A 15,201-nucleotide genomic window follows, 5' to 3' on the forward strand; every position below is an offset into this window, starting at 1 on the left:
CAATAGGAAAGTCAGGTAGCGTGTGTGTGTGTGTCTGTCTGTCTCTGTCTCTCTGTCTCTGTCTCTGTCTCTGTCTCTCTCTGTCTCTGTCTCTCTCTCTCTCTCTCTGTTCGTGTCTCTCTCTGTATCTCTCTCTGTTTCTGTATGTCTGTCTCTCTGTCTGTCTCTCTGTCTGTCTCTCTCTCTCTCTCTCTCTCTCTCTCTGTGCGTGTCTCTCTCTCTCTCTCTGTTTCTGTCTGTCTGTCTGTCTGTCTGTCTGTCTCTGTCTCTGTCTCTCTCTCTGTCTCTCTCTCTCTGTCTCTCTATTTCTCTGTCTTTCTCTCTGTGTCCCTCTCTCTGTCTCTCTCTATGTATCTCTGTCTCTCTCTTCATCGCTCTCTGTCGTCTGTCTGTCTGTGTGTGTGTCTCTCTCTCTCTCTCTCTCTCTCTCTCTCTCTCTGTCTCTCTCTCTGTGTGTCTCTCTCTGTATCTCTCTCTGTTTCTGTCTGTCTGTCTGTCTGTCTGTCTGTCTCTCTCTCTCTCTCTCTCTCTCTCTCTCTCTCTCTCTCTCTCTCTCTCTCTCTCTCTCTCTCTCTCTCTCTCTCCCTGTCTTTCTATTTCTCTGTCTTTCTCTCTGTGTCCCTCTCTCTGTCTCTCTCTCTCTGTATCTCTGTCTCTCTCTTCATCTCTTTCTGTCGTCTGTGTGTGTGTGTGTGTCTCTCTCTCTCTCTCTCTCTCTCTCTCTCTCTCTCTCTCTCTCTCTCTCTCTCTCTCTCTCTCTCTCTCTCTCTCTCTCTCTCTCTCTCTCTCTCTCTCTCTCTCTCCTCTACCAAAGCATGTGGTATGTGTGAGGACCAAACTATCCTAATCATGTTCGTTGTAATAATGTCATTCAAAACAAATTGATTCATACAAATGTGTACTTGGATTCATCAAACTGACATTAGAAAGGCATCTATAATTGTGTGGGTCAAATTATCAGAATAGTACATATTGTAATTAAAAATCAAGCTGTCTGTATCAAGACATGTCAAAACGTGGGCTACTTTCATAGTTATATTTCCACAGCATTGCCCATGACATGTTTGAATAACTCCATTCCTGGAAGGGGGCATAAGTCAGGACTACACTAGTGAAGTAAACTGAACATAAAATTAGAAGAAAAATAAACTGATGTTTGATTAATATTTGGAACCTGTCACTTAACAAATTAACAACGCTTGGCTTTCACTCGCCTTAGCAGGTAGATGGGGGTGATTTTCCGCTCGCCTAAGCGTTTTGATCTTGGACCGTGAGTAAGTATTCAACAAGATTTGATAGTACATCAAACGGCCTCGGTGGCGTCGTGGTTAAGCCATTAGACAACGGAGTCCGGTACCAGCTCCAACCAAGAGCGAGTTCTTAAGGGCTCAATGGGTAGTTGTATGGCCACTATACCCTCTTCTTTCTCATTAACAACTAACCCACTTTCCTGGACAGACAGATAGCTGAGGTTTGTGCCCAGGACAGCGTGCTTGGACCTTAATTGGATATAAGCACGAAAATAAGTTGAAATGAAATGATAGTATATCAGCTGCAAATATTTATAATCTTTTCATGTACGATAAAAATCTGTGTTTTTTTGTGTGTTTTTTGTTGTTGTTGTTGTCTTAGTTGGAGTGCGGGAGGAAATTTTAATTGTAAATGATTATTGACTCGCAGAACAAAGTACGTTTAAGCCTTAAGTGCTAGATATTAGCCTGTATGAAATATCTTCGGTTATTTCAACTTTTTAGATTAGATCTACTAACGGAAGTAGTGGCTTAAAGGACATGCAAAACTGATTCCACAAATCTAAGCTTCAGATAAGAGAGGTGAAGTTTCAATGCTGGTCACGGAATCCACCACTGGCTGTCTCTGGTGATGGGGCCGTCGCAGCCGCTCTTGAATCCGCTTGTTTTCCGTTTGCAGTGCCTGAAAGCCATTCCATTCGTCCGGATCCATCGTGCTCCTTTCTAAGTTTTTGTCCTTGAAGGACCACGCGTTTTTTAGTGGAGCGCCACATCTGTAGGGTGCTCGAGCTATGAAGTGAACAGCCGTGTTGAACCGGTGGATCCACATGGCCAAGAACTGTATCAGGAAAATGGTCCCGAAGATGAAAATGAAACTCAACCCTGGAAAATAATAATAAGAGTAAAAAAGAAAGAAAGAAAGGAATGTTTTATTTAATGACGCACTCACCACATTTTATTTACGGTTATATGGCGTCAGACATATGGTCAAGGACCACACAGATATTGAAAGATAAGAAAGAAATGTTTTATTTATCGACGCACTCAACATATTTTATTTACGGTTATATGACGTCAGACATATGGTTAAGGAACACACAGATATTGAAAGAAAGAAAGAAAGAAATGTTTTATTTATCGACGCACTCAACATATTTTATTTACGGTTATGTGGCGTCAGACATATGGTTAAGGACCACACAGATATTGAGAGAAAGAAAGAAAAAGAACGGTTATGTGAAAGACATATGGTTAAGGAACACACAGATATTTATCGACGCACTCAACACGCACTAACATTTTATTTACGGTTATGTGACGTCAGACATATGGTTAAGGAACACACAGATATTGAGAGAAAGAAAGAAAGAAATGTTTTATTTATCGACGCACTCAACATATTTTATTTACGGTTATGTGGCGTCAGACATATGGTTAAGGACCACATAGATATTGAGAGAAAGAAAGAAAGAAATGTTTTATTTAACGACGCACTCACCATATTTTATTTATGGCGACGGTTATGATGGCGAGAAAGAAAAGAAAGAAATGTTTTAGACATATGGTTAAGGACCACATAGGATATTGAGAGAAAGAAAGAAAGAAATGTTTTATTTAACGACGCACTCACCACATTGTATTTACGGTTATATGGCGACAGACATATGGTTAAGGACCACATAGATATTGAGAGAAAGAAAGAAAGAAATGTTTTATTTAACGACGCACTCACCACATTGTATTTACGGTTATATGGCGACAGACATATGGTTAAGGACCACATAGATATTGAGAGAAAGAAAGAAAGAAATGTTTTATTTAACGACGCACTCACCACATTGTATTTACGGTTATATGGCGACAGACATATGGTTAAGGACCACATAGATATTGAGAGAAAGAAAGAAAGAAATGTTTTATTTAACGACGCACTCACCACATTGTATTTACGGTTATATGGCGACAGACATATGGTTAAGGACCACATAGATATTGAGAGAAAGAAAGAAAGAAATGTTTTATTTAACGACGCACTCACCACATTGTATTTACGGTTATATGGCGACAGACATATGGTTAAGGACCACATAGATATTGAGAGAAAGAAAGAAAGAAATGTTTTATTTAACGACGCACTCACCACATTGTATTTACGGTTATATGGCGACAGACATATGGTTAAGGACCACATAGATATTGAGAGAAAGAAAGAAAGAAATGTTTTATTTAACGACGCACTCACCACATTGTATTACGGTTATATGGCGACAGACATATGGTTAAGGACCACATAGATATTGAGAGAAAGAAAGAAAGAAATGTTTTATTTAACGACGCACTCACCACATTGTATTTACGGTTATATGGCGACAGACATATGGTTAAGGACCACATAGATATTGAGAGAAAGAAAGAAAGAAATGTTTTATTTAACGACGCACTCACCACATTGTATTTACGGTTATATGGCGACAGACATATGGTTAAGGACCGGCAATACAAAAATCCCGACACTCGTTTCGTAAAATCAGTACGACATACATGTTCTTATAATAACATCTATTTACTACTACTACTACTACTACTACTACTACTACTACTACTACTACTGCTACTACTACTACTACTACTACTGCTACTGCTACTACGACAACGACGACTACGACTACTACTACTACTACTACGACTACTTATAATAATACTTATAGTAGTTCTTATAATAACATCTATTTACTACTACTACTACTACTACTACTACTACTACTGCTACTGCTACTACGACAACGACGACTACGACTACGACTACGACTACTACTACTACTACTACTACGACTACTACTACTGCTGCTACTGCTACTGCTACTGCTACTGCTATTACTATTACTACTACTACTACTACTACTACTACTACTAATAATAATAATAATAATAACAGTAGTAGTAACAGTAGTAGTAGTAGCCCCCCCCCCCCCCCCCCCCCCCAACCCTCCCTCTTTCTCTGCTGTGCCTGTCTACTCAACTCACCTATAGGGTTGGCCCCGAGAATGGTCAGGTTTCCTTTCGAAGCAAGAGTGGTGATAAGAATGAGCCACAGAGTGTTGCAGACAGCAAAAATGAGAAGCCAGGAGTTTCTCAGACCGCACAGTTTAACTGAAAACAATATACATGTAGTTAGTTTAATATACATGTAGTTATTGTAGTTACTACCAACACGGAAAGTTCTGTATGGTTTTATATAGTCGCGCAGTTTAACTAAAAACAAGATACAAGAAAGTTATTTTAGGTTACTACCAACACGCAATGTTTTTGTTTTTTTTATGTTTTTCTCAGATCGAGGAGTTTAACTTAAACCAAAACAGTTATTTGGGTCATTCTACAGAAAACTAAATTTGTTGTCTTTAACGATACCTTATAATAATATCATCCAGTCATAGCATTTTGTTCTCTCTGGTAATTAGCTTTGATAGAGATTTTATTCGAGATTAGTGTAAAAATGTCATTGGTGTTACCTGTCCCTAGCATAACACTATACATAACATGCACTGTTAAAATATATAATAGAAAACATAACACTGAATACCTTTAATGTAATACATACTGGTGGCTGACTTACTCACTAAAGAAGGAATCTTGTAAATATTTTCCGTATTCAAAAGATGGTGGGCAATATAATCTTGTCCCTGGAGTTTTATGTCATTGGTGTTACTGTATATACTTATGAGAAAACAAAAGTAACTAAATGCTCTCTGGATGAAACATTCCACCGGTAGATATTTGAAGAAAAAAACAGTAGACATATGTGAATAGGTTTCTTTAAAGGGACATTCCTGAGTGTGTTACAGTGTAAGATGTTTTCGACTAATAAAATATTTCTACGATTAAACTTACATATTAAATAGGAAATAAGATGAAATTTAACCTGGTACAAAAATATTAGAACGATCAGAAACACGTTTAATATACAGCTAGTAACATTTATGCAGACAAATATTTTTGATATGTAATTACAATCGTTAAAAGGGCTATGTTAGTCGATAACACCTTAAAAGAGGCAGCAAACTCGGGAATGTCCCTTTAAATCGCATGAATGTGTTGTCAAAATATACAAATCGTATTTATGTTTAATAATTGTATGAACCTTTTTGTATGTTATTGTAGACATCGTATGTCTACTACAACATGCACTTTTTCAGTTTTCTCAACTGTTTCTTTAGAGAGCATGAATTAATTATGCTCTTATTTGTCATTGGTGTTACCTGTCTTTGGTGTTACCGGGTACTGAGTATGCCTAACACTAATGACCATTAGTAACACCAAAGACAATGCGTTTTAATAAGATGCCGTTTTCCACGCTTTGCATAATTTTGAAGATGATTTGAAAATTAAAGGGACTTGTGCAGCATCATAGTTGCACAATGGCACTTGGGTAAAATAAATGTTTTGCTGGAATGTAAAGAGTAAAACTGCAACGTCCCTAATTACGTTATGCTTGGTTCGCGCAATTAAAATCCGATTTGTTGTCGTCTGCTTGTCATTCATTTGTGAGGTTTTTCTTCACAGTTAGTTAAGATTTCCATTAACAATAAAGTTCAGACAAATAAGTATCTAAATACAAAACTTTACAAACCCCTAAAACCATTAAGATTACTATAGGTCTTTGTCCGTCCCATTCTTCTACAAAAGTGTTGTGTTTTGGGGTTTTTTGTTAATAATTTCAGTTTGGTTTGACGTAAGAAGACAAGTAAAAGTGTTTTGGAAAGAAAAAAATAAATATTATTATCTACAAAACGATCGGTTCAGAAATAAATAGCATGTAGTAAATGTCATAGTATGAAAAAGGCGTTCCCTGTGGAACCGTTGGTAAAACGCGGACCGGGCCGGAACGCTGGACAAACTGATATTTTCCTTTAAAAAAAAAATTAAACAAAGTGTTCGTCCACTGTGCATAGTTCAAAATTTTTTTATTTTATCATATACATGTAGTTGTTTTTAAAAATTGAAAATGTTGAACGGCGCATGCGCGAAAAATTTATTTTTTCCAAATGCTAAACGTAGTTAGAAACTACTAACCTTTCCTGTTTAAGAGGTTAACTTTATCATAAAGAAAAGTTAAAATCATACCGAAAATGTATTACCAAGTTGTAGTCAAATATCGGAAAATTACATTCGTATGTTTTCATTTCTAATAAAGGCTATTTAAAAGGAAATAGTTAACTCTTTTGAATAATGACGCAGTTCGTATGATTTATTTCGTGATTAGTGACATAATGTGTTTGATTTGCTGTATAGTGTATGTACGGAAAACATTAGAATGACATCACATATTTATAAGGCATCCTCGTTTCCTGGAAATATCTGGAACATTTAACGTAGAGTTTTGCAGCAGTTGCGTAAAAGCAAAAGTAGGAGTACAACATTTTACTCGTTATTGGGAATACACAAGTATACAGTAAAATAGATTTTAAGCCTTAATATAAAAATGAAAATAACTGCATAAATTAATGAATGAATAAAAAATGTATTTAACATTTAAACAAAATTGAAATTTTGTGTCTTAATTTAGTATATTTTTTAAACTGTCTGACCGACTGTATCTTATCAATACAGAAACACACAATTATTCTAATAGGCCTTTAATAATTATAGGCTGAAGAAGAAAAAACAGAAGAAAAAAACATTTAAGGAAATACTAATTACATATTTTTATATAAGTTGTGTAGTGGTAGTCTCAAGAATAATAGTGTTTCAAGGATACAGTCTTGAATGTCATTGGTGTTACACATTGTCATTGGTGTTACTTGTTTTGTCATTGGTGTTACGCAAGAATATTTTAGCTGTCATTTCTCAAGAAACTTTATTTTTGAAATTTAAATTGATTTATTTAGGAAAGCATACCTTCTACCTTTATGACTTTGATGAAATTTATTTTGAAGAACTCCATAGTTTTAAATAATTAAAACTGCCACAGAATATCCGTGTGGAAATGTATAATTATACTCTAATTCTAAAGTTATTCCATATATGTTATTAGGGACACCCAAATAACACATCCATGTGCTCTTGATCACTATACACCAATTGGATCACTACCCCACTTGTCCGGTAACACCAATGACATAATGAACTTGTTCATAGAGTGTCTGCACGTGTAGGCCGATTACACGTGTAGGCCGATTACAGTTCTGCGTGGCCAGACATAATTTTATGTTTCTTTGTTCATCTAGTTTCCAAAAGAGAAAAATAAATATTTATATATTTTAATTGTTTTATCTTGAATTTGTATTTTGAAAAGTGACGCTTTCTGTAGAATGACTCACTTTAGTTTACTAGCAAGACGCAATATTTTGTATGATTTTCTCTCATCGCGGGGTTTAAAAGAAAACCATGATAATTATTTTAGTTTATTACCAACACTGAATGTGTTGTATAATTTTCTGTGGTCGCCCAGACAATGTTTTGTTTTGTTTTCTCTTGTCGATGGGTTTAAAGGGATTGTCCCGAGTTTCCTGTATTGTAAGATGTTTCCGACTAATAAAATCTTTTAACGTCTAAAAATACGCATTAAATATATTTTCTTATTTAGAATATCAGTGTCTCTATATTCAATGTGTGTCGTCTTAATATTTGTAAGAAGCCCAAACTGGATTTTGTCTTCAAATAATTTCAAACATACGAAAAACAGTTTAGGAAATAACATGAAAATTTAACATAGAACAAATACTAGAAGGATCAGAAACACGTTTAATATACAGCCACTTATATTTTATGCAGAAAAATATATTTGATATGTAATAACAGTCGTTTAAAGAGTCTCTGTTAGTCGATAACATCTTAAAATTGCAGCAAACTCAGGAATGTCCCTTTAACTGAAAAGAAGACAGTTATATTACTTTACTATCAACACGGGGCATATTGTATGGTTTTCGCCAGGCGTAAAAGCCCATTTATCATTGTATGATTGTCACCTTTCATTGATTCGTTCATTCATCCATCCATTTACCCATCCGTCTATACACCCATTCGTAGTGTCTAGTGCATTATTTCGTGTATTAATTCAATTACTCTTCAGGCTAAAGTTAACCAGCTAGCAGAACAAGGACGTAAAGCATAATACTGGATCATATATATTTGTAATAAGAACTATTTTAATATTGAAACGAAGTATTTGATACCTATGTAAATAGTGTTCTTAATTATGGATCGGAAGTCTGGGGTTTTCACTCAGCACACGACATTGAGAAAGTGCATATACAATTCTGTAAACGTTCATTGGGTGTACATAATAGAACTTGTAATTACTTTGTTTATAGAGAATTGGGACGATTTCCACTAGCTATTATAAGAAAGCTGAGAATTTTTAAATATTGGATACACCTTGGTAGTACCAGTAATTGCATTCTAAAAGCTGTGTTCGAGGAATGTATGAGTATGGAGATATTTGGCTAACGAATATTAAGCAGGAATTAGATACGCTTGGGCTAAGTTATATGTGGAAATCGACCCATACCCATATAAGTTTTATTACTATAAGTCAAGAAAAAAATATTTGATCTATTTAAACAAAAAATCCTACAGTTTAATAACGCGTCGCCAAAAGGATCACTATATAAAACACTTAATAAAGGAATATCAATTACAAACATATCTGACGAAGCCAATTGATTCAACGTAATATAAAGAAATAACGAAAATGAGAATTTGTGCACACAGGCTAAATATTGAAAGCTGGTAGGTACAAAAATATCGAGAGAACACAAAGAGTATGTACATTATGTAATATTAATGAGATTGAGGAGGAGTTTCATTTTATTCTTCAGTGTCCACGATACGAAAACTTTAAGAAATAGATTTATTAAGAAATACTACTCCAAGAACCCCAGTGCTTTTAAACTAATACAGCTATTGTCAACTACAAACAATAAGGAGATATATAACCTTGGCAAATACTTAATACAGGCGAACAAAATGAGGGATATGCTATTACTACAAACAACTTAATATATCTATATTTGTGTGACCCATATTGCCGATTGTTTATATATAGATATAGATGGATCGTTTTATCGGTATATGTGTATGTATTTATGTAAGTCATTCTCCACCATTGTTCCGCACTATAGTACATAATATTGTATTTCATTGTTATAATGCTGATAAGTCGGAAAACTTAATGCAATAAAAAACTTGAACTTGAAGAAAAAAAAAAGCCATCAACACATCCATCCTTCGACTAGTATTAATTATCTTGTATTCCGTCTGTCTATCGATACTTCAACGTTATTTACTAATCACTTATTCACCCATCCAAACCGGCCTCGGTGGCGTCGTGGTTAGGCCATCGGTCTGGTAGGTACTGGGTTCGGATCCCAGTCGAGGTATGGGATTTTTAATCCTGATACTGACTCCAAGCCCTGAGTGAGTGCTCCGCAAGGCTCAATGGGTAGGTGTAAACCACTTGCACCGACCAGTGATCCATAACTGGTTCAACAAAGTCCATGGTTTGTGCTATCCTGCCTGTGGGAAGCGCAAATAAAAGATCCCTTGCTGCCTATCGTAAAAGAGTAGCTTATGTGGAGACAGCGGGTTTCGTCTAAAAACAGTGTTAGAATGACCATATGTTTGACGTCCAATAGCCGATGATAAGATAAAAAATCAATGTGCTCTAGTGGTGTCATTAAATAAAACAAACTTTACGTCTTTTATTCACCCATCCATTCATCCATTTTATTCACCCATTCATTTATCCATTCACCCATCCATAATCACTCCTATCCATAATCACTCCCAAACAACTATATCCGTCTATACAACATCCATCAAATCATTTGTTTAACAGAATGGATGAATGGTCGTTTAATGACACCCCAGCATGACAAATATATCGGCTATTAATTGTCAAACAACGGTACACAAAACGTTATTAATGATCCATCCATGCATGCATGCATCCATCCTCCATCTTACATTTGTTTCGCCCATCATCCCATACAGCCATTCATAATGATTCGTTCGTTCATTTATTCACCTTTCTACCCTTCAGTCATTTGTATGTACTCTGTTCTTTCACTCGTTCCTGTTTGATTAATTACCTGTACAAAAATGTAAGTAATTTTACCTTTCAACTCCTCTTCTATCCCGAATGCCTTCGTGCCGGGTTTGAGACACTCATGTCGTAACGTCTCCCAGAAATCGTACTCCCCAACATTAGATTCCTTCAGGAAGTGGGTAGGGGAGGCATCTATCTTGCCTTTCATATCAATGGCGCTTTTCTCAGCTACAAAATAAACAACATAAGTCGAGAGAGAGACAGAGAGAGAGAGAGAGAGAGAGAGAGAGAGAGAGAGAGAGAGAGAGAGAGGAGATGAGAGACAGACAGAGCGAGAGTACAGACAGACACAGACAAGACAGAAGGATAGACATGATAGAGAGTGGCAGGTATGACAGAGAGAGAGAGTGACCATAGAGAGAGAGAGAGAGAGAGAGAGAGAGAGAGAGAGAGAGAGAGAGAGAGAGAGAGAGAGAGAGAGAGAGAGAGAGAGAGAGAGAGAGAGAGAGAGAGTGACAGAGAGAGAAAGAATGTGGTTTTTAGGTGTACCCCAAGACTATACCGTATATTTTAGTCTCTCTCTCTCTCTCTCTCTCTCTCTCTCTCTCTCTCTCTCTCTCTCTCTCTCTCTCTCTCTCTCTCTCACGGTCTCTGCATCTCTCATTGTAATGTCATTTGGACTCTTGAATTGGTCATAAATATGATTTTGAATGTGGTAATTGTCTGACATTATGACATATATTAAATACTGACAAACCTTCAGTCGGATTTCGAAGTTTTCTAATAGCATACATCAGTCGTTTGATGTGGCCTGTAATAGAAAGCGAAATTGACAATATGATACAAAATTAACCGAAATAAAACAGTAAGACACTCACTACAAAACTTAAGCAACATTTTTTTTGTCATAAATCCAAATGTAAGCCAACTTATTTTAACAATATTAATAATACGGGGCTCGTGAATTTTCTTTTTTTAAGAATTAAATCGTGAGTTCTTAATTCCATTAACTGTGGATATGTTACACTATATAATATGTAACAGTAAATGATATGTAACATCAATAATTTAAAGTCAGTACAATAATTTAAGAGCAATACTAAATCGCTATTTTAATCAGAGGGCAAGTGTGTAAACATCTGCTTAGCTTAGTAACTGGTTTAACGTGTCCATATACCACTAGGGTTTCGAACACGCCTATCCCGTGTCCGGCCTCCGATAGGATCGGGGGTCTGACTCGGGACAGGGATAACCTAACAAATAGGGTCAATTTTGAAATTTTGAATATTAACGCCAAAAGTATAAAAAGGGGAAGAAACATCTGCTAAACAATTGTGTTTTATTGTATGCTACCCATGTACAGTACTGGATATTCAGAACTGTGAAATCTTAGAAAAAGGCATCAGAGGCATATAACTCTTACAGTCACAGCGGGTTTCCTCTCTCATTATAAGTGTGGTGCATAACGCTATGTGTGACACAAAATAAACGTAATTAAAATGCGTTATGGGCGTCGTCAAAAAACCACAAAATTCTTCTTCTTCTTACCAGCTTTCGTTATTTTGAGTTCCTTTTCCACTTCCTTTCTTCCGAATGTTTTTAGAATACTCAGATCCTTAGGTCTGCGAATATGACATCTCTTAAAGGAGTCCTGATACATAGTCAGGCCAATCGTGTCCAGCCATTCCTTGATACTCCCCTGTAACAAACAAGCAATGCAATGAATATGTAACACTTCCTTCCAGAGGGCCAGTCGTGTCCAGCCATTCCTTGATACTCCCCTGTAACAAGCAAGCAATACAATGAATATGTAACACTTCCTTCCAGAGGGCTAATCGTGTCCAGCCATTCCCTGATACTCCCCTGTAACAAGCAAGCAATGAAACGAATATGTAACACTTCCTTCCAGAGGGCCAACCGCGTCCAGTCATTCCTTGATACTTCCCTGTAACAAACAAGCAATGCAATGAATATGTAACACTTCCTTCCAGAGGGCGTTATACGAGATTTAAATTAAGTCATGGGAGTGTTATATCTTCTACAGGCGAAGCAGGAAGAATGCATTAATTGTCCTCTGAATTTCCTAATGGTGAAACAGCTGACACACACAGAGAGAGAGAGAGAGAGAGAGAGAGAGAGAGAGAGAGAGAGAGAGAGAGAGAGAGAGAGAGAGAGAGAGAGAGAGACCGAAAGAGACACAGAGAGAGAGAGAGAGAGAGAGAGAGAGAGAGAGAGAGAGAGAGAGAGAAAGAGAGAGAGAGAGAGAGACCGAAAGAGACACAGAGAGAGAGAGAGACCGAAAGAGACACACACAGAGAGAGAGAGAGAGAGAGAGAGAGAGAGAGAGAGAGAGAGAGAGAGAGAGAGAGAGAGAGAGAGAGAGAGAGAGAGAGAGAGAGAGAGAGAGAGAGAGAGACCGAAAGAGACACAGAGAGAGAGACCGAAAGAGACAACAGAGAGAGAGAGAGAGAGAGAGAGAGAGAGAGAGAGAGACCGAAAGAGAGAGAGAGAGAGAGAGAGAGAGAGAGAGAGAGAGAGAGAGAGAGAGAGAGAGGCAGATGGAGACAGAAAGTATTAGTTCTTTCATTGTGTGATAGTCGTTGCATGTACGAGTGTGCTAGTACCTGTGTACATGGAGATATGTCTTATCTATAGAATGATGTGTGTGTGCGTGCGTGTGTATGTGTGACTGTCACTTATGTGTGTGTGACTTTGACGTGTGCGTGTATGACTGGTACCTGTGTGTGTGTCCGTGTGTGTGCGTGTGTGTATGTGTGTGTGCTTGTGTGTCTTAAGCCGTCGTAAATATTTGTCATAATTATGGCCTAACGCGTTTTATTAAGACTTACTGGGACGTGATATTCGATTTCAAATGCTGGCAGGAGTTCGATCTGGTCCAGAATGAACTTTTTGTGGGTCTTCGTCTTAATCCCGATGTCCTTCAGTTCCTTCTCGTTCATCCCGGAAATAAACATCGTGTTGTCAAAGCCATGCTGTCGAAACGATTGCGCGTATTTTGTCTGAAACCATGAATGGCAGAATAGGAACCAAAGTTGTTCAGATCTCGACCACACTCTAATAAAATACAATTTTACAAACTTCCTGTTAAAAGGCCCCTTGTACGATTTACTCTATTCTCGTTGGGCGACGTCGCCAAAAAACCACACCTGAATACTATTATTCGATAAATGTCAGGACCCGTGCTTATAAAACTGTTAGAGTCCAGACTCAATCTCAAATGACGTCACATGCATACAATTTGTATGGCGTTGTCATGACATTAGTGTCTCAGATTCTATTAGTGTCTCGAGTCCAGACTCTAAAGTTTTTATTAGCAAAATGTCAGAACATGAGGTCATAAGGTAAAATGTGACGTCATTACGTAAAAAGGTAAAGAAAAAGACGTTAGAAACTGATTAAAATATAGTATTATTAATTTGGTTTTAGTTAACTAAATAGAAGTTTTGTTTGTAATTATAAAATAATTTTATCTTCTTCCTTCTTGTGTGTGAATTTGTTGACTTATAACACACTATTTAGTATAAATCGCTTTGCTACGCTACACGATTTTGTTCCATTTGTGAGTGATACATCGTTACATTCTTCAAAAAGAGGCAATATTCTTATATGATGGACTGATTTACAAATAGATGGATGACAGTCGGTTTCGTATGATATGGTTGTCCCTACTGCTACACAAGTAAAATGACTGACAATAATTAACAGACAGAACTAGTACTATAATTTTAATTCAATTTGCATATAACAATAGTGACGTAGGAAGGTGCCAAAAAGTGCGGGAATGGAGAGGCACACACACACACACACACACGCATATATATATATATACACAAAAGAAATGAAACAGAGCTGTCAAAACACATATGGAACCTGAAGGACAATAACAAATCCTTCCGCATAAAGTGGAAGGTACTCAAAAAATGCCAACCCTACAGTAACATAAATAAGAAATGTGACCTATGCCTTTACGAAAAGTTTATCATAATATGTCAGAAACACCTGTGCAGCCTGAACAAACGCAATGAATTAGCAAGTCCATGCCACCACCGAAATAAATTCGTTCTCAAAAACATCAGTAACACCGATGCCACCTAACTGTACCAAGCGCCAGTATAAGACCTGAATTCTCAAAACTTTCTTGGTGACGCGATATAGTTGTCGAGAATTACGTCATACATCAACTAATGCCTGAAGAGTGTGGTCATTATTTGACCATACGAAACAGAGCTGTAGCAATAAAACGATGAAGAACTACTGAAGTCTGGAATTATTTAATATTACTGCTCCTGACAAGATGAGCGCTCTTTGTAAAACCATTCATCAAAGTTAAATTTGTATAATGCTCCTGTAAACCAGTTGAGCGCTGTTTAGAATGAATTTACAAGTGAAGGACTTCGAGTATTCCACCAAGAATATCCCGCTGGCAAGCAAAACTACGTTCCTCCAAAGACTGATTGAAAAAACTGAATCACTTATACAACGAATGCGTTGGAAGGCTTATTTCTACCTCAACCCAAACATTGACAAGGCAATCAAGGAAACATACGGCTTTAAATCTAAACGATCACCACCACATATGAAAGAACTGCGGGAATTTGAGGACTGTATGCTAGATATAATACAGCACATTGAATTTAAAACCAGCCACTACCCCAACAACCTTCAAAGTAAACTTAGCAAAGACCTTAAAGATATACGAGAAGACAAGCACGTGTTTGTTAAAGCAGACAAAACAAGCAACTTCTACAAAACCACCAAGAGACTACATTGACCTCGTAAACAAAAACGTAACAAAATCCTACAAAAAAAACTAGCCACAGTACCACAAACATGATAACCTCAACAGACAAGGAAATTGCAAAAAAACTGGAACTCGATGATAGA

At 37.0% G+C, this 15,201-nt stretch overlaps 1 protein-coding gene across 2 annotated transcripts in view; it reads right to left on the bottom strand.

The window, feature by feature from the left end:
• Window positions 1-719: 719 nt before the first annotated feature.
• Window positions 720-15,201, bottom strand: part of LOC121373551 — a 62,786-nt gene continuing 48,304 nt past the window's right edge. For both annotated transcript variants that reach the window (XM_041500228.1, XM_041500227.1), the window contains exons 17-22: window positions 13,146-13,316; window positions 11,845-11,995; window positions 11,054-11,107; window positions 10,366-10,524; window positions 4,275-4,400; window positions 720-2,132 (exon numbers count right to left, since the gene is read on the bottom strand). In XM_041500228.1, the coding sequence (XP_041356162.1) occupies window positions 1,813-2,132; window positions 4,275-4,400; window positions 10,366-10,524; window positions 11,054-11,107; window positions 11,845-11,995; window positions 13,146-13,316 (981 nt within the window). In that variant the 3' untranslated portion in view covers window positions 720-1,812. The remainder of the gene's footprint in view (window positions 2,133-4,274; window positions 4,401-10,365; window positions 10,525-11,053; window positions 11,108-11,844; window positions 11,996-13,145; window positions 13,317-15,201) is intronic.

Source organism: Gigantopelta aegis, chromosome 5 (assembly GCF_016097555.1).
Source record: "Gigantopelta aegis isolate Gae_Host chromosome 5, Gae_host_genome, whole genome shotgun sequence".
NCBI classification, from domain to species: Eukaryota; Metazoa; Mollusca; class Gastropoda; order Neomphalida; family Peltospiridae; genus Gigantopelta; species Gigantopelta aegis.